The sequence below is a fragment of the Asparagus officinalis genome, chromosome 1 (assembly GCF_001876935.1).
Source record: "Asparagus officinalis chromosome 1, Aspof.V1, whole genome shotgun sequence".
NCBI lineage: Eukaryota > Viridiplantae > Streptophyta > Magnoliopsida > Asparagales > Asparagaceae > Asparagus > Asparagus officinalis.
In genome coordinates, this window is record NC_033794.1 from 118479203 (window position 1) to 118498133 (window position 18931).

General features: G+C 39.3%; 2 protein-coding genes across 2 annotated transcripts; one reads left to right on the forward strand and one right to left on the reverse strand.

Moving 5' to 3' along the window:
- On the forward strand, window positions 7827-11095 carry LOC109829171 (pentatricopeptide repeat-containing protein At4g01030, mitochondrial). The gene has a single exon (XM_020396312.1). It carries the CDS (start codon window positions 7978-7980, stop codon window positions 10771-10773), a length of 2796 nt encoding a protein of 931 aa, XP_020251901.1. The 5' UTR covers window positions 7827-7977; the 3' UTR covers window positions 10774-11095.
- On the reverse strand, window positions 11222-14372 carry LOC109829172 (probable polygalacturonase). The gene is made up of 5 exons (XM_020396313.1): window positions 13818-14372; window positions 13614-13734; window positions 12517-12691; window positions 12130-12200; window positions 11222-12014 (listed from the first exon to the last, which is right to left on the reverse strand). Exons 1-5 carry the CDS (start codon window positions 14046-14048, stop codon window positions 11377-11379), a joined length of 1236 nt encoding a protein of 411 aa, XP_020251902.1. The 5' UTR covers window positions 14049-14372; the 3' UTR covers window positions 11222-11376.

Sequence of the window (18931 nt, forward strand, 5' to 3'; positions counted from 1 at the left end):
TGATTGTGCTTGTTTATTTAGTTGTAATCTCTCTTGTTCGGATTGTGTGATTCGACCGCTTCCGCGCCGCGCACAACATGTCCAACTTTTCCTTATTATTACAGACTCTCTTTCTCCGTTTCATTTTACATGAAGCTTATTTGATGTTTCTTAACCTAAAGTCCATTTAGCTTCCAAATATTTTTGGTAAATTTTCAAAATGTTTCGGAAATGTTTCTTAGACATGGCACTCCATAGAAAATCATATATATAAAGAAAAAAGTGTAGAATCTAGAAAATTACATCTGAAGGAGAAGAACCATCACACATACCCTTATGATCGGCTTCAAATTAATTAATGCAATCAATATACAATGTCAATACAATTATCTATAAAATTAGTTAAAATAATAATATAATCAGAATAATATATCAGTAAATTAAAATAAGAGAAAGGTTCCTCTATCACAAAATTTCCCTCCATTTAGTTTAAACTCAGCAACATGTTTGAACACGTGGACTCATTGAATGTTGTGGCGACTTCAATTATATCATATAAAGCTTATATAATGGGGTGTTTGGTTTAATTTCTACAAATTATAGGAAATGTTTTCCATCCAAAATATGATTTCCTTGTATTTTAAAAAAAATTATATGAAAGTTTTGAGAAGTTAAAAAATACCAATTTTCTTATTTTTTTTTGCTTTGCTTGTTTGGTTCAAAACAAAAAAATAGTCCATAACTTATAGAAAATAACAAGATTTCCTATAATTTCTAGAAATTGAACCAAACACCCCCTAATTTATAGAAAAGTGTCAATGTGATGTCAGATTTCTGGATGATTTCCGTCCAAACACAGTTTACAAAAATCTATACAAAATTTTTAATTACAGAATTACCATTGTGAGACATTTTAAGAAAACTTTTTTATAAAATTGTGCAAGCAAACACCCCATAAGCATACAACTATACGAGTCTTTCCCCTTCTCTTTCCTCTCTATCACCACCTGTACACTGTGAAAGAGGCAAAGGCAAGGAACCCCAAGATTCTCTCTCTTTAATTAAGTGGCATCGCGTGGGAACAATGTGCAAGTACAGCAAGCAAAAACATACGCACGCACAAGTTCGGAAAAAAATTCCATGTCATGCACTCCAATCTCATCCGAGCCAATCCAATTTGACCGCAGAAAGCGACAAGATCCGCCCGCCTTGGCCCAACCACACACGCATGCGATTGCACACACCAATAATATGTACATGTGTCATTAATCCCGAGGCGCTCTCAGAAGTGATCTATCAATCAAGTTGATCGATGAGATGGTTCCACTCCCCAGGTCACAAGAAATGAGAACAGGGCCAACGCTTGTACCCTCACTCACCTCCATAGCTCATCGACCTCCCCTCCTTTATTCACCCCACTAGGGCCTCGGTTACTATGTCATGCAAGCGATGAGATCAAATAGTGCGGGTCCATTTCCATAAAAGGAACTGGAGGAATATTAGACCCGTTTGCCTAGTGGCATGAGTTTCTGGAGCTATAGTAGTCCCTGTAGAGGAGTGGAGATTGATGAGATCAGACAGAGAAGGGGATGAAGGAGATCGAAAGAGAGAACAAAGAGAGAATAATGGTTGTAGGTTATATATAAGCAACAAATTATGATGTTCTATTCTTATTAGAACATCTTCAGAATTTCGGTGCAGTGATAGAGGGTTCTTATCTTTTCTCAAACTTCGGAACATATTAGAGTATAAAATTAGAACATTCAAATCTCATTGTAAATACAGCGTCTTAACGTGATGATGACAAGATCCCTTGACACCATTACAAAGATATCAAACTTTTAATGCAAATTCAAAAATCTCCACTAATAAACTGTGAGCAAAATCATTGGATACTATAGGAGAGAGCCCCCAAGAAGAGGCGCATCCATTAAACCTTTTCTCAACTTGGTTCAATCAAATTGAGGTGACTGCACATGGGAGAAGGCCCTCTCTTTGGCTAGTTGTGGACTCCCTAGTCAAGAAGCCCATCTGTCCTTTCTCTATTCTCCACGTATCAACCTTCCGAAAGAAATAATCACGTTCATGTCTCTCTCTCACTCCCTCTCTCTCTCTCTCTTGCGCTCCTATTAAAAATGTCAAATCAGCGCATGCATTGTTTTGGACAACTATGATTAGGATTATAATCGAAATAAGGACGAGTTTTCTTAAGATAAAATAAAAATGAAGTCAAGGTTCTTAAAGTCAAGTTAAACAAATGAATTGGTATGTAAATATCCATTTATAATGATACATCACTATTTGATGCAACTGTTGATGGTTAATACAGTCCGTCTTATATCCTTTTAAAAAATTCAACCAAAATCCAGTGACCTATTTAATTATTTGAGAGATCAAGAGCTTTGTTTTAGGGTTTGATCTGAGAGATTTGTAACTCTACTTGTATTCTCTGATTTAATAGTAAGAACTCCTCCCCCTCCTTGCCCCGTGGACGTAGGTAACTTGTCGAACCACGTAAAATTCTTTGTTCTTGCTGTGGTTGTGTTTGCATATTAGTTGTGGTTAGTTCGAGTTATTGTTCGTGTTGCTCAAGAAAGCTTCCGCCGTGCACAACAATTGGTATCAGAGCTAGATCGACAACATGGAAGATGCAAGCACGTCAGGTTCGTCTCTTACAAAGGCGATACAGAGTCTGAGCATCAATAACACAAAGATTGATGTTTCGAAATTCGACGGCAAGATTAATTTTGGATTGTGGAGGTGTCAGGTGATGGATGCCTTAGATGCACAGAATTTGGAGGAGACTCTTGAGTTAAAAGAGAAACCCACAGATGTGGAGGATAAGGTTTGGAGGAAGATGAACAGTAGAGCTTGTGGTGTTATTAGGTCATGCTTGACGCCGGATCTTATTTATGATGTTATGAACGAGACGTCGGCGAAGAAGATGTGGGAAACACTCAATGAGAAATATCTTACGAAGAGCATTGGGAATCGACTTTACTTGAAGAAGAGATTTTACCAGTTCAAGATGAAGAGGGGAGTTTCCATCAGGGAGCATGTCAACAACTTCACTAAGCTACTTTCAGATATGGTCAATGTTGATATTATAGTTGAGGATGAAGACAAGGCGATGCTACTTCTGTGTTCGTATTGATATTATAGTTGAGGATGAAGACAAGGCGATGCTACTTCTGTGTTCGTTGCCCGAAGATGATTATGCTACGTTCGTTCTCACTATGATCAATGGAAGAACTACAGTCGGCTACAAGGAGGTAACCTCAGCTTTGGTGAACTATGAGTTGAGGAAGAATGATGGTGAACCCTCCGAGAAGGCATCGGGAGATGCGTTAGCAGTTCGAGGCCGAGATCCAAACCGTCGTCAGTTCAACCGCTCAAAGTCAAAGAATAGGAATGCCTATAAGAGTGTTGGTAGAAATCAATGTCGGTATTGTAAAGAAGAAGGACATTGGAAGATTGACTACCCAAAGTGGAAAGAAAAAGCCGGAAAGAATAAGGGGAAAGCTGCACAAGCTTCAGAAGTGAATGTTGCAAAAGCTATTGGTGAGCATTCAGATTCAGATTCTTCAGGCTATTCATGCCCTGCGTTACCGTCAGTTTGCTATGCGGATTCCATGGAGTGGATGATGGATTCGGGAGATACATATCACATCTGTCCTAAGAGGGAGTGGTTTTCTAGCTTTGAGGAGCTGGAAAGAGGGGATGTCGTGCTTAGGGTAATGACCACGTATGTCCTATTGGTGGTATTGGTTCAGTCCGGATTAGGATGCATGATGGTGTAGTGAGGGAGTTGAAGGGAGTGAGGTTCGTACCGCAGTTGACGAAGAACATCATTTCTCTTGGGGCTTTGGAGGCAGCAGGATATCGGGTGATCTTAGAGGATGCTACAGTGAAGGTCACGAAGGGTTCTATGGTGGTGATGCGAGGAGTCAGGGAAAACTACCTATACTCTACTTGAAGGGCAAGGCAGTTACAAGGGGTCTGGCAGCTTCTATCACTACAGATGAGGACACTACCACCTTATGGCACATGAGACTTGGACACATAGGTGATAAGTTTCTACAGTCATTGGAAAAACAGGGGCTATTGAAAGGTGCTAAGACCTGCAAGATGGAGCTGTGTGAGCACTGTGTACTTAGGAAGAAGACTAGAGTGAAGTTTGGCACCGCTGTTCATAACACCCAAGGTACTTTGGATTACATTCACAAAGATGTTTGGGGTCCTTCCAAGAACACATCTCTTGGGGGGGGCAACTATTTTGTCACTTTCATTGATGACTATTCCAGGAGGAATTGGGTATACCCGATGAAGCAGTCACTTTCATTGATGACTATTCCAGGAGGAATTGGGTATACCCGATGAAGCATAAACATCAGGTCCTAGATATTTTTGTGGAGTGGAAGAAGAAAGTGGAGCTGCAGACAGGTAGAAAGGTGAAGACTCTATGTTCAGATAACGGTAGAGAGTACAAGAGTGATCCGTTTCTGCAGTTTTGCCGGGATCACGGCATTAGAAGACACTTCACAGTTCGAGAGACACCACAACAGAACGGGGTGGCTGAGAGATTGAACCGTACCTTGCTGGAGAAGGTGCGGTATATGATGACACAGAGTGAATTGCCTAGATCCTTTTGGGCCGAGGCGGTAGTTTATGCGAACCATCTCGTGAACAGGTTGTCGTGCACTACGATAGACGGGAAGACTCCTTTGGAGCATTGGTTTGGTTCGGTGGCTAGTGATTATGAGTCGCTTCGGATATTCGGGTGTCCAGCTTATTATCATATTAGTGATGGTAAATTAAATCCGAGAGCGAGGAAAGCAATCTTTGTGAGATTTAGAGATGGAGTCAAAGGCTTCAAGTTATGGGATACACAGGACAAGAAGATAGTTATTAGCAGAGATGTCACATTTGACGAGGCGTACATGATGAGACCTCGAGCCCCTCAGCAGGTAGAGGGAGACCAGACAGATGAGATATCGTAGCAGGTGGAGGATGATGTGACTCCACTTACTCCAGAGAGCATTGTATCCATCGAGGCTCCTACAGAGGTGACACTGGGAGGAGATGAGATGACAGCCGGGCAGATATAGGATACAGTGGATCATAGGACTCATGAACAGGGTCATGTTCAGAGGTCCATTGTAGCAGATAGACCGAGGAGAGAGATTCGTCGGCCAGCTAGGTATAATGATGCCATGGTCGCATATACATTATCAGTGGAGGTCGTTGATGATATGGTTCCAGCCACATTCAGGGAGGCAGAGACTAGCCCCGATTCGATCAGGTGGAGGGAAGCTATAGAGGAGGAGATGCGGTCTCTTCAGAAGAACGATACTTGGACACTTGCACATCTACCTAAGGGTAAGAAGGCTATAGGTTGCAAGTAGGTATATGCGAAGAAGGAGGGATCTTCTATTGGGAACATAAGGTTCAAAGCCAGATTGGTTGCCAAGGGATATGCACAGCTTGAGGGCATTGATTACAACGAGGTATTTTCACCCGTTGTGAAGCATTCGTCTATACGGATTTTATTAGCGTTGGTGGCACAGTTGGATTTGGATTTGGTCCAGATGGATGTGAAGACAGCCTTTCTACACGGTGATTTAGATGAGGAGATCTACATGACACAACCCCAGGGTTTCAAAGCTGCAGGAAAGGAAGATTTGGTTTGTAAGTTGAAGAAGTCTCTTTATGGTTTGAAGCAGTCACCAAGACAGTGGTATAAGAGATTCGACGGCTTTATGATTGGCCGAGGGTACACGAGGAGCCCATATGACCCATGTGTTTATATGCACAAGCAACAGGATGGTGAGCTCATATATTGACGATATGCTTATTGCGTCCAGGAATTCTTCGGCTATTCGAAAGTTGAAAGATGAGCTGTCATCCGAGTTTGAGATGAAGGATCTTGGAGAGGCAAAGAAGATATTGGGTATGGAGATCAAGAGAGACAGGGTGAAAGGGAGTTTGAAACTTACACAGGAGAGCTACTTGCAGAAGATGTTAAAGAAATTCAGCTTTGATGGTAATGCAAAAGCAGTTAGCACACCATTGGTTCCCCACTTCAAGCTTTCAGCGTTGATGTCACCTGTTTCAGTTGAGGACAGAGATTATATGTCAAAGGTCTCATATGCCAGTGTAGTAGGTAGCTTGATGTATGCAATGGTGTGTACGAGGCCAGATTTATCACAGGCCGTGAGCATGGTATCAAGATACATGCACGACCCCGGGAATGGTCATTGGGAGGCCGTGAAGTGGATTCTACGGTATGTCCGAGGCACCGTGGATGTTGGTTTAGTATTCCAGAAGGATGAGAAGGATGAGCAGGATTGTATTGGATATGTGGATTCAGATTATGCTGGAGATCTTGACAAACGCCGGTCTACTTTAGGTTATGCTTTTACATTGGCAGGTGCACCTGTATGTTGGCGATGCACGCTTCAGTCCACAGTGGCTCTCTCTACTACAGAGGCAGAGTATATGACAGTTATTGAAGCTATTAAGGAGGCTTTATGGTTGCGTGGATTATTGGAGGACTTGGGGATCGCTCAGGAGACTATTCGGGTATATTGTCATAGCATGTCGGCTATCTATTTGGCGAAGAACCAGGTTTATCATGCGCGCACGAAGCACATAGACGTCAGATTCCACTTTGTACGTGACGTGTTGGATGATGGAGACGTCATATTAGAGAAGGTCCACACGAATGACAACCCTGCAGATATGTTGACCAAAGTTGTTTCAGGAGTAAAATTTGGTCGTTGTTTGAAGCTTTTGAACATCCTTCAGTGCTGAGGCTTTTGGAGGCCATTTGGGTGAACTACGTTCGGCTTGATTCCTTGGACAAGAGGATACGTAGGCAGTCTTTCAGATGCAGCCGGTTTGATCAGTTGATTCAGATGGGGGGAGATCACGTTTCAGCTCTAGATTGGTTCCCTGACTTGTTGAGGGACTATTGGATGATTTGGTGTCGGCTCAGTTTTTGGTGGAAACATTCGCCGAGGTGGAGAATTAAAGAAATTACACTAAACAGGAGAGAATCTGCAGGCAGAAGCCAGACAATCTGGCGGTCGACCGCCAACGGTGCACACAGACCTAAGTAGGATTCGATGTGGTGGCGGTCGACCGCCGCAGTCGCCGCGATGGACTGTAAGTGATTTATCTCTTGGGTTTGTGATTCGGTCGACCGCCGCAGTCGACCGGCAGAGACCTGCGCGGTCGACCACCGCGGTCGACCGTCGATGTTCTGGGCTGGGCCTTTTGGATTTTAACCCGTTTCGTTTCTGAGTTGTATATAACTCAAAACCTGATTGTTTAGGGTTAAGCAAGGACGAATTTGAGCAGTCTTTGAGAGAGAATTGTTGCATCCAATTGTGGGAGAGTTGTGAGAGATCAAGAGCTTTGTTTTAGAGTTTGATCTGAGAGATTTGCAACTCTACTTGTATTCTCTGATTTCTAATAGTAAGAACTCCCCCCTCCTTGCCCCGTGGACGTAGGCAACTTGCTGAACCACGTAAAATTCTTTGTTCTTGCTGTGGTTGTGTTTGCATATTAGTTGTGGTTAGTTCGAGTTATTGTTTGTGTTGCTCAAGAAAGCTTCCGTCGCACACAACATGCGGAATGTAGAAAGTCATGAAGAGAATGAATATTCCTATAAATAATTTGATATTTCTCTGTCCCCCCAAAATTTTAACCTATTCGCAGTTCACAATGGATGGACGCGCAATGCTAAGTGCATGTCTAAGCTCGCTTGATACTAGAATTATTTGTGTATCCGGTGCAAGAAGTAATTTTATTGTGTGAACTGCAGGAATTGGAGTGAGATAAAACGAAATGTTCTGCACAAATTTGCTGGAAAATATGAAAGTGGTGTATATGGAGCTAGCCTTATCCATTTGTAATCTAACAGCTCAGCCAAACGATGCTGACCATTTAAGCTTTTCCCTCCCTCATCTCTGCAACAGTTGAGTCTAGACTCCAATGGAGCAAACCATCTCCAATTCTCAAAATATACCATCTTCAACCCACAAATCATTCTCTAAAACAAGAAAGAAAAAGAGATACCAGTTCAAAGTCCAGTGCCTTCAAACTACAGATCCACTCACAGAAAACCCCGTATCTGCTCAGTCTCTTCTTCAAACACCCAGCTCCTCAGCATCATTACAATCTCATGATTCATCCAAGCAAATCCATGCCCAGATCATTAAAAGTGGAGGAAAATGGATGTCTTGCTCTCTTACTTGCAACCTTATCCAATTGTGCTTAGAAACTGGAGACACCCAGTCAGCAGCAATGTTGTTTTCCGCAGGTTTAGATAGTGGCTCTCTCTCATTGAGCTACCTAACAGATGCATTTGACAAAGGAAGAGTCGATCCCTACGAGTTCCTTAGAATTTTTCAGCATTTGCATAGAACTGGAAGTGTCTCAAATGTCAGAATTCTCACTGCAGCTATAAAAATATCAGCAGAATTGGGTGATTCGTGGCTTGCTTTCCAAAGCCACGCCTTAATTGCTAAATCAGGTTTAGATGCTGAAACCCTTCTGAAGTGTTATCTGATGGATTTTTATGCAGAATTTTTTAGCATGGAATCCACAGAGAAGTTGTTTCGAGAAACACCCGTAAAATGTGATGTACTTTGGAATAAAGCCGTTATGTTGAATGCAGAGAAGGAGTTATGGTGGAAAGCTATTGAGTTATTCCGCGAGATGCAGAGTTCAAATGTGAAGGCCGATGAAATCACTATGGCTAAAATTCTCAATTCATGTGGGAGAGTTGAGGCTCTTAGGCTTGGCAAACAGATACATGGGCATGTAATTAGATCAGGACTTCTACCAAACCTGTTAGTGAGCAATTCATTGATCACAATGTACTCCAAGAACTCTTCTATAGAATCTGCAAGAAGAGTGTTTGAATCCATACCAAACCCGAGTCTTGTCTCGTGGAACTCCATGATCTCTTGTTGTTCTCTCAACGGCTTTCTAGTCAATGCAATGGAGCTTTTCAATGACATGGTTGAATCTGGGATGGAGACCGACGTGGTGACATGGAATTGCCTCATCTCCGGTCACTCTCTTCATGGATTCAATCACCAAGTTTTTGAACTTTTCAGAAGAATGCAATTTAAGGGTCTGAAGCCCAATTCGAGCACAATCACCAGCGTTCTTCGTGCAGTTTCTGGGTCTAATTTGATTAAATTCGGGAAAGAAATACATGGATGTGTGATGAGAAATGGTCTTGAATGCAATGTATACACTGGAACTTCGCTTGTAGATATGTACTTGAAATGCTGCAGTTTGTCAAATGCTCATAGGCTTTTTGATACAATGAAGCATAGGAATGTAATTACTTGGAATTCTCTGATAACAGGGTATGCCTATGCTGGGTTTCTTGATGAAGCTCTACAACTTTTGAAGAGAATGGAGAATGGAGGCCTTCAGCCTAACATAATCACATGGAATGCTTTGATTTCTGGTTACTCGATGAAAGGGCAGAGCAGGCAAGCTTTAGTATTGATTCGTCAACTAAAATCGATAGGACAAAAGCCAAATGTGGTCTCATGGACTGCTATAATCTCTGGATGTTGTCAAAATGAGCAGTATGAAGATAGTTTATACTTCTTCACTGAGATGCAGAAAGAAGGAATCAAGCCCAATTCAGCTACTCTTGCAACTGTTCTCCGAGCTTGTTCAAGTCTTGCTTTGCTAAATAAGGGAGAAGAGATTCACTGTTTTGCAACAAGAATAGGATTGGATACAGATATATATGTAGCTACATCACTCATTGATATGTACTCTAAATCTGGAAGCTTACGAAATGCTTACCAAGTCTTTAAGAAGATTGAAAACAAGAATCTAGCTTCATGGAATGCAATGATCATGGGCTTTGCAGTTTATGGCCAAGCGAAACAAGCCTCTTTGCTTTTCGATGAGATGTCTAAATTAGCGGTTAAACCTGATGGAATAACTTTCACGGCACTTCTCTCAAGTTGCAGGCATTCAGGTCTGATCACTGAAGGATGGAAGTACTTTGATGGAATGAAAACTAAGTATGGGGTTGTTCCGAGATTAGAACATTATACTTCCATTGTTGATCTCCTAGCTCGATGGGGGTATCTTGATGAAGCATTGGACTTCATACAAGACATGCCATTAGAGCCTGATGCCAGCCTGTGGGGTGCTCTACTCGGAGCTTGTAGAACTCACAGAAATCTTGAGATTGCAGAGATAGCTGCTAGAAATCTGTTCAAGTTAGAGCCACATAACTGTGCGAACTATCTATTGATGATGAGTTTATATGCATATGAGAATCGATGGGAAGATGCGGAGAACATGAGAAATGCAATGAATGCAGCTGGACTGAAGAGCAAATCTGGATGGAGCTGGATTCAAATTGGCCAAACTGTGCATGTTTTCTCTGCTGAAGGGAAACAACATGAAGATATTGGAGAGATATATTTCGAATTGTATCAGTTGATTTCTGAATTGAAGAAGTCTGGTTATGTTCCTGATACAAGCTGCATTGTTCGTAATGTTAGAGAGGAAGCAAAGGAGAAATTGTTGATGGCTCATACTGAGAAGTTGGCGATAACCTATGGATTAATCAATACTAGTAAAACTACAATGATTAGAGTGATAACAAATACAAGGGTATGCAATGACTGCCACACAATGGCAAAGTGTGTGTCAAAGATTACAGGTCGAGAGATTTATCTTAGAGATGGTGTGCGATTTCACCACTTCATAGGTGGGGAGTGTTCATGCAATAATTACTGGTAGAAGTTGAAAGAGGCACTTATACTGATTATGAGATGTGCTGATAGCTAAAACAATCGATCAATGTAATCTGCTTGTGAACTGAACTCAGAAGCCTTGATCATGAATAGAGAGGCCAAAAAGAAGCGCAAATTCAACAAAATAGTGCAATTAAAAGAAACTACTTGATAACCCATAGCTCAGAAACTACAGCAAGATGAAAGGTCTGATGAAAATAAAAGTGCGTAAAGAAATATCAATGAAGATGACATAGGAATCCATAGAAATATTATAAGACTGGGAATGTTAAAGATGTCGTAGTTTGTAAAATATATGTGAATGAGATGATTGAAACGTTTAACTACAGCAATTATCGTTTGATATACCTCCAATATATGAAATATGACAGCTTTCTTTACTACACATGCATTTCTAATAAGAAAAATTATTGAATGCCTCTCCACAAGATCCATCTTTCAAAGGAGAGCTATCTATTTGACTTAAAAAAATAATCCATTCCATTGAAACAACAAAAGAATTCACCTTCCAGGCGAGGGAGAGAGAGAGGGAGAGGGAGGAACAAGTATTGGTTGTGAAATAAAAATATCATTCCAATAACAGAAAACATCAAATTGTTGTCGAACAAGCACTCGACCCAGTCGTGCTAGTCAACTCTGAGCACGCTCCAGGCTGAACCACAAGGGCAGAACCACTCACATCGGTGCATTTCCATGGTACTTCCCTCGATCCAGCATTCAAAAGCTTAACATTATACAGACAGATACCAGTGAAGGGTGAGTTCTTAATACCCTTTATCAACCCAGGCTGCTGCACTTCCTCACCCCAAACATTCTTGATCATCAACCCACTGACAGCGGGCAAAGCATTCGGATTGAACTTATCATCAGGGTGGTCCCCGACATCGCCAGCAATCCTCAACCCATATCGAACCTCGGTCATTTTCACATCAGTGATTGTTATGTTTCTTATGTACCCTCCTCTTCCCACGTTGGTTTTTATATGAATACCAAATCCGGAGTTGAAGATAGTTATATTTTCAATCCAGACATTTTCCACCCCACCTGAGGTTTCACTTCCGACTGCGATTCCAGCAAAAGGGGAGGATCCTGTCACCCTTCTAATAGTGATGCCTGAGCTTGGACGGCCATATGCAATTCCATACTCATCCCATCCACTCTTAATGGCGACTAGGTCATCTCCAGTTGCAATGTAGGAATCTTCAATGCAGACGTTGGAGCTAGAATCTGCAAATACATAGAAAATGTGTGAGAAAGTATTAATTCAGCTTTCGCAAAGGTTTCATATGTCAAACTGAAGACTAAACAATATATGATAACAGTCAATAAGGGTAAAATGTACCTGGATCAATTCCATCAGTATTTGGAGAGTCATGTGGAGCAAGTATAGTCACATTTCTTACTACCAGATAGCTGCAAAAGAAAGAAAGTAAATGAATAGATTGTCTCAGACAAACCACCATGTTAAGGTTCAAGTAATGCATTACAAGAATGAAGTTCAGCACAAGCACTAACAAAGGGATAAGAAATAAAAGGGAAAAAAGGAAAGAGAAAACGATGATGTGTTATAACCCGTAAAGTGTATTTGCTCTTCATTGTCAATGAAGTTCCAAAGGTCAAGAAGAAATTAGTTTAGCAAAAGTAAGCACTTGGAGAGGTTAGGCTCTGGATTGTCATAAGGAGCCTCGTGAACAATCCCAGTGAATACAGACTACTTATCATAATATACCTGCAATAAACAGGGTGGATGTTCCAAAAAGGTGAATTTCTAAAAACCACGTTCGAGATGATGATATCTGTAGAATGCATCAGCTCCAAAATGTTTGGTCTGGTGAAAGGGAGAGTTCTTTGCCTCCACATATTCCACCACATGTCACCTTGGCCATCAATTGTTCCATTATCTCCTGCAATGAATAGTTTACATGAAACAGCCTGCATATTAATTATCAATTTGAACCTCATACATAGATTCAAAGCAGTAATAAAAAATGAGTATGAACATGCACACAAGACTTTTCTTTTTCATATCCTAATCTCCAAGAAGACATAAAGGATAAAGCTAAAAGGGTAACCACAGTCAGAATGATATATTAGCTTTCAGATGATTTTTAGTTTATTTTCTTTTATGCATATATTAATCACTCATTTAAGGTAACTATGCAGGGGGGAATTACAGTCAAAAGATGAACTAACATCTATTAGTCGTAATTTTGTCCCAATAATCAGCTAGTAGCGTGCTATGCTAGCTCAATTCACAAAACCCTGTATGTCTACAGAAATTATAAAGGTTTTCATCTTGATAAACTCCAATCAATACAAAATCCTTCAAATCACCTCCATGGCTTTGAAGGCCATCTGATCTATCAAGGCAGATAAATAGCCTGACTACAAGAAGAAAGACATAATATCGATAGATCTCTCACTCCGAGAGGAATGTTATGAGAAAAAGAAAACGGATCTAAATATTCTCTCGTTGCAATTCCTAAACAAGAATACAGTCAAGTAATTTCTTTTAATAGTTCCCTTCCTACTTGAAGAATGCTAATAGTTCACCGTGCTTGATAGCCAGTCTACCTTGATGGGGTAATTTGCAGAAGAATAACAAATCTCAAGACCCATGTAACTATACACAATACTATCCACAACGAAACCATTCCATCCCAATCATGCATAATTAAAAATAATAAATAGTGCCATGCAAATCCTTTCTAAATTTCCCCTTTACACACCACAAAACCTCAACAACAAGCAAACAAACACAAACTTACCAACCAAATAAACAAATAACCACTAAAATCAGCCAAAAATAATAATAATATCACCCACCAGTAATAATCACATCTTGAATCCCATCCCCATGAATCAAGCTCATATACCTCCCCCCATCCAGCTCCCTCCCTCTCCCATACGACGGCAGCGGATCAATCAGCGGCCATCTCTCCACATCCTGCAGAACCCAAAAAAATCCCATCTTTTTTCCACCCACCAAAAAAAAAACAAAGAAAATTATCAAAACCCTAACTTTCGAACCTGAGAAGCTTTAATAACTGCGCCCTGGGAGAGGAACAGAGTCATGTGGCTAGTGAGATTGAAGGGGCCAGTGAGCCAAACCCCCGGAGGGATGAAGAGGGTTGTGCCGCCGGCGTGATGGAGGTGCTGGATGCGAAAGATTGCTTCTTTGAAGGCGTTGGTGTTGAGTTTGCGGCCGTCGCCGACGCCGCCGAAGTCGGCGATGGATATGGTTTCGGGTCGAGACTTCATCGGCACGATGGTGGAGCATGTGGGCTCTTCGGCGGCGGTTGTTGGGTGGTGGGGTGGTGGAAGTGGAGAAGAAGGAGGAGGAGAGGTAAGATTACCGACGGCGGTGAGGGGAAGCGGAGGATCATGGTTGAGTGTAGAGTGAGGAAACGAGAGTGAATCTTTACAGGCGGAAACAAAGGGAAAGCCTGTCTCAGAGCTTCGCGTCTCCACTCTCAATAGAGAGAAAATGGAGCTAGAATGTTGAGGCAATTATTTAATATTTTGGGAGTTATTTTTTGCTATGTTTATGGAGCATTAAATGGGTACGTGAGAGACAGGCGGCTTTGAGACAGAGTGGAATATCTCGGCCTTCTTTCCTTTTTAATCAAGATTTATGCTAATTGTGGTAACGGACTGGTAGGGAGTAGAAAAGGAAAATATTCATAAATCATAAAATTAAGGTATGCTAATTGGATTTGGATCCTCTCCACTATAAAAAAAGTAGTGGATAGACCATTACTTTTAATCTCAAGCGTTGATTATTTAGTAGGCGGTTAAGATACAATTTAAATCTAACACTTACCATACCCCCGTGTATTACACTCATTCCTAATTTGCACTAAAAGAAAAAATCATAACCATCAACTAGATAATCAATGGTTGTGATTATGTAGTGGTCCCTCCACTATTTTTTTTTTGTAGTGGAGAGGATCCGAATCCATGCTAATTTGCTAAAGGACGTGTGAAGTATAAGTTTGGACAAGTTAAAAAATAAAAAAGATTCAGGTTGAACATTCAGCTTATTATTACAGTGCTGCATCAGGAGAACCATACTGTTCGTACATTCCAGCAGTAACTAACAATTCATATTTATACTTTTTGACCTGTTTTCGACTTATTAGATTCCAGTTAAGTGATTAAGTCTAAGTATCTTAATAATCTATATTTTCTACTCTAATTTCAACGGATAAGATAAATAGTATTTAGAATTTTCATTATTATATTAAAGATCGCTATTATATATTTTAGTTTAGGATTTTTTGTACAGTAAAGTTAATATATTATATCTCGTACTTAGAATCTTGACAGAAGCCGCTCTATGTTTTTGTCAATGATCCGGGCATTGATTATTTTAGTGCACTAATCTAGCACGCAATAAATTGGTAGTTATGTTTTTTTATAGTTTTGAGTGAACATTTCATATAATGTTGAATAAAATTATAACGTCGAGAGTTGAGAACGTTCCTACGCAAAAAATGCAAAACATCGTAGAATTAACCAGAAGATTCTCACCGCGTTAAAGAGTTTGGGTCAGGTGCAAATGGTGTCGTTAGAACGAGTCCACTCTTACCATTGATCAGCTTTAGCTGGACTGGGACCACCTGGTGACGTATAATGGCCTCCCATATTCTCAATGGACAACATTAAAAGCCGTGATGGGCCCCCAGAGCAGTGGTTCCTCGTTCCATTATTTTGTCGCGGCAAGGGGCTGTTTGAATAGGTTTTTTTGGATGGTAAAAGAGGAGAAAACTGTCAAAAATGTCAGCTTTTTGCCACCTTTCCCCTAAAATCACCTTTTTAAGGGGTGATTTTGGGGAAAAGCTGCCAAAAAGCTGACACTTTTGGCAGCTTTCCCCACCCAAAAAAAAGGAACCAAGCAGCCAAGAGAAAAGGCACGGCTAACGTCCTAATTAGCAGTACTTTATAGCGTGTTTCCATCAAATACCTATTAATATTTCAGAGTTATAATACCCAAATTATTATATTACATAAAAGAATCTTTTGGATCCGGACACAAAAAGAATGGGCCCAAATAAATTAATTCCCAGAAAACCCTTTTAGGATTAGGAATTTCCTAAGGGAAAGAATCCATTAGCGGGGTTTGTTTCACCAAAAATTTTAGCATTTGATATGGATTACAAGTTTTAGAATCAAAAAGTGAGTTTTATTTATTTATTTTGGGATTCCATGTATGGTGTTTGTTTTAATAAAAAGTTTACAATGTTGAATCTCAAAAGTGGAAAAAGTGTCTAAATTTTAGAATTTGCCAAATCCTCTCAATCGGAGAGGATTTTGACAAATCCCATAAAATGGGTGTGCTTACCTCTCAATTGGAGAGGATTTGAGAAATCTCAATTTTGTCTTTTCGTGGGAGGTAACCTCACCAAGATATATAGCATATTCATCATATTACAAAATTTTGGCATTTGGTAATGCTACAATTTGAACTTGAAACAAACAAAATATTACAAAATGTAGTATTCAAAATCTCAAAATATTAATGAAACAAATAACATTTTAAAAATCTTAACTCATAACAAAACGCCTATGAATTTCAAATCCCATGATAAAATCCATATCCTAAAATTATAGGATTTGAAACAAACACCCCTTAGGCCGTGTAGAAAATAAGCAGACATTTAATCTCAAAAAAATAAGAACAAGTACCAATGTGGATCTACTATCCATGTTCAAGTGATAATTAATTACATAAAATCAGTTTCAGGACAAATTATACCAGCTATTCTTGTCCCTTTCTCCCATAATTAGTCGTTCTCATCATCAAAGCTTCCCCAGTTTCGGAGTCGGGGGTGGAGGACAAAATGCACAGGGTCTGAGTTGGACCATCGTGAACATGTCTCCTCCAACTTTGTTCTCTGAATGAATACTAGACGCTTTCTTTTCCTTCCCGTCCCAGTTCATGTGCGTGTAGTTTATCTGCATCATTTGAAGAAGCGTGCATATCCAAGCAGAAAGTGGGTTTGTATTGCGGAGTAGCGTAGACCTCTTTTAAGAGGGGTTTAAGGAAGAGCCCAGCTAGTAATTAATGCTGGAATAGTAATAATAATTTGCCCTTGAACATTCAATACAAATTATGTAATAATATTGTAATGTTAATAAATTTAATTGTTGCACATAATTTGGTTATTATTTATATAATTGTTATATATATCCTTAGAAGTTATTTTGTTAGATCATGCACTGTGATGGTCACTTGCTTGGAGATATGATCTAACTTAGAAATTTCTTAAATTTGTGCTTAACCTATAACTAGTAAAGGATAACTTTGTTATAACAGGTTATTATGCATGACACCGATATATGAGATATGGTGGTGGGTCTCAACCATCGAGAATGGAGATTCTCCGGGTGTATGTCATAAGCACGCATTATGATGTGTGTAGCACTAGACCGTATTTGAATTCTCTAGGATGAGTCACCTAAGAGATAGAGAGTTCAAATTGTTACATGGTCCCTTTGACTTGATGATATTGTCATTTTCGATTTGATAATTTAGTATGCTTTGATGTGATGGTTAAGCTTGTTTAGCAAGCGCTACACAACCTGAAACATTGGGTTGCTAAATTTCATTTAGGAAAATGATGGATGTCTAGATAGGATCCAGTATGCTCATTATGATGAGTTAGTTTATTATTATGCATTCCCATGAAGCTATTAAATTCCTGCCGGCAGGTGTTTTTGAAAAAAAATTTAAAAATTTATTTTCTTATAGAAAAATAAAATATTTTGATGTTTCAAAATAATTTTTATTTATGCTCATGGGAATTGCAAATTTAGGCATGAACAAATAGATGAGTTGTCCTGCTTAAAAGAGTTGCCTAAAATAAATGATACTGGAATGGAGTGAATATAAGATATTATTTATTAATAATTAATCCCATATTATGGAAGAGCTTTTATGAACAATTGGTCGGATAGGGATTTGATTGTTAAATTAAAATTATTAATTTGATTAATAATTGGTTCTCGATATGGGACCCAATTGGTCTCACTAATGTCATTAGAAGAGGTATACATGCAATACAATTCTATTTCTATCCTTAATTGTTATGGATAAAGTTTTTGAACAAATCTATTCTATCCTTAATTGTTATGGATAGAGTTCTAGATAATTATGAATTGTTTAAAGTTAAAATCTCTAAGACTAGTGTAATCCTATAAATAGGGTTCATATGTAGCCTTATGAAAAAAAAAGAGAAGAGATTCAAAATCTTATGAAGATAATATGAAGAAATAGATTTTTGAGAACCTATCTCTCAGTATTGCTCCTCTACGGTGACGGGTGGATTTCAATTGGAGGCTTTTTCTCTTGAGGAAGCTATTTTGGATTGATCTCGGGACAGATTATTGTAGAAATTCGGAAAGCGTTTCAGGTATTCTTCTAATTAGAAGAGGTATACATGCAATGCAATTCTATTTCTATCCTTAATTGTTATGGATAAAGTTTTTAAATAAATCTATTTCTATCCTTAATTGTTATGGATAAAGTTTTTGAACAAATCTATTCTATCATTAATTGTTATGGATAGAGTTCTAGATAATTATGAATTGTTTAAAGTTAAAATCTCTAAGACTAGTGTAATCCTATAAATAGGGTTCATATGTAGCCTTATGAGAGGTTAAGAGAAGAGATTCAAAATCTTATGAAGATAATATGAAGAAATAGATTTTTGAGAACCTATCTCTCAGTATTGCTCCTCTACGGTGACGGGTGGATTTCAATTGGAGGCTTTTTCTCTTGAGGAAGCTATTTTGGATTGATCTTGGGACAGATTATTGTAGAAATTCGGAAAGCGATTCAGGTATTCTTCTAATATTTAATTAATTTTGATTAATAGTCATGATATGCTTTTTCCGCTGGTTGTATGTCATGATTCCAACAATTAATTCATCTAAAATGAAAGGGATTAACTTTTAATCTGTTAGCTAAAAGTTATTTTATTTTTTTCATTTTTAATGTTTTTTAATGGAATTTCTAAGGGTAAATATCAAAAGAAACCTCCTTTTAACATTGGAACGTTGTTGGGACCCCCCAACCCCACCCCACCCCCTCCCAAACCAAACTTCAGAAATATAGAAAAACCGCTCTATACGTATGGAAA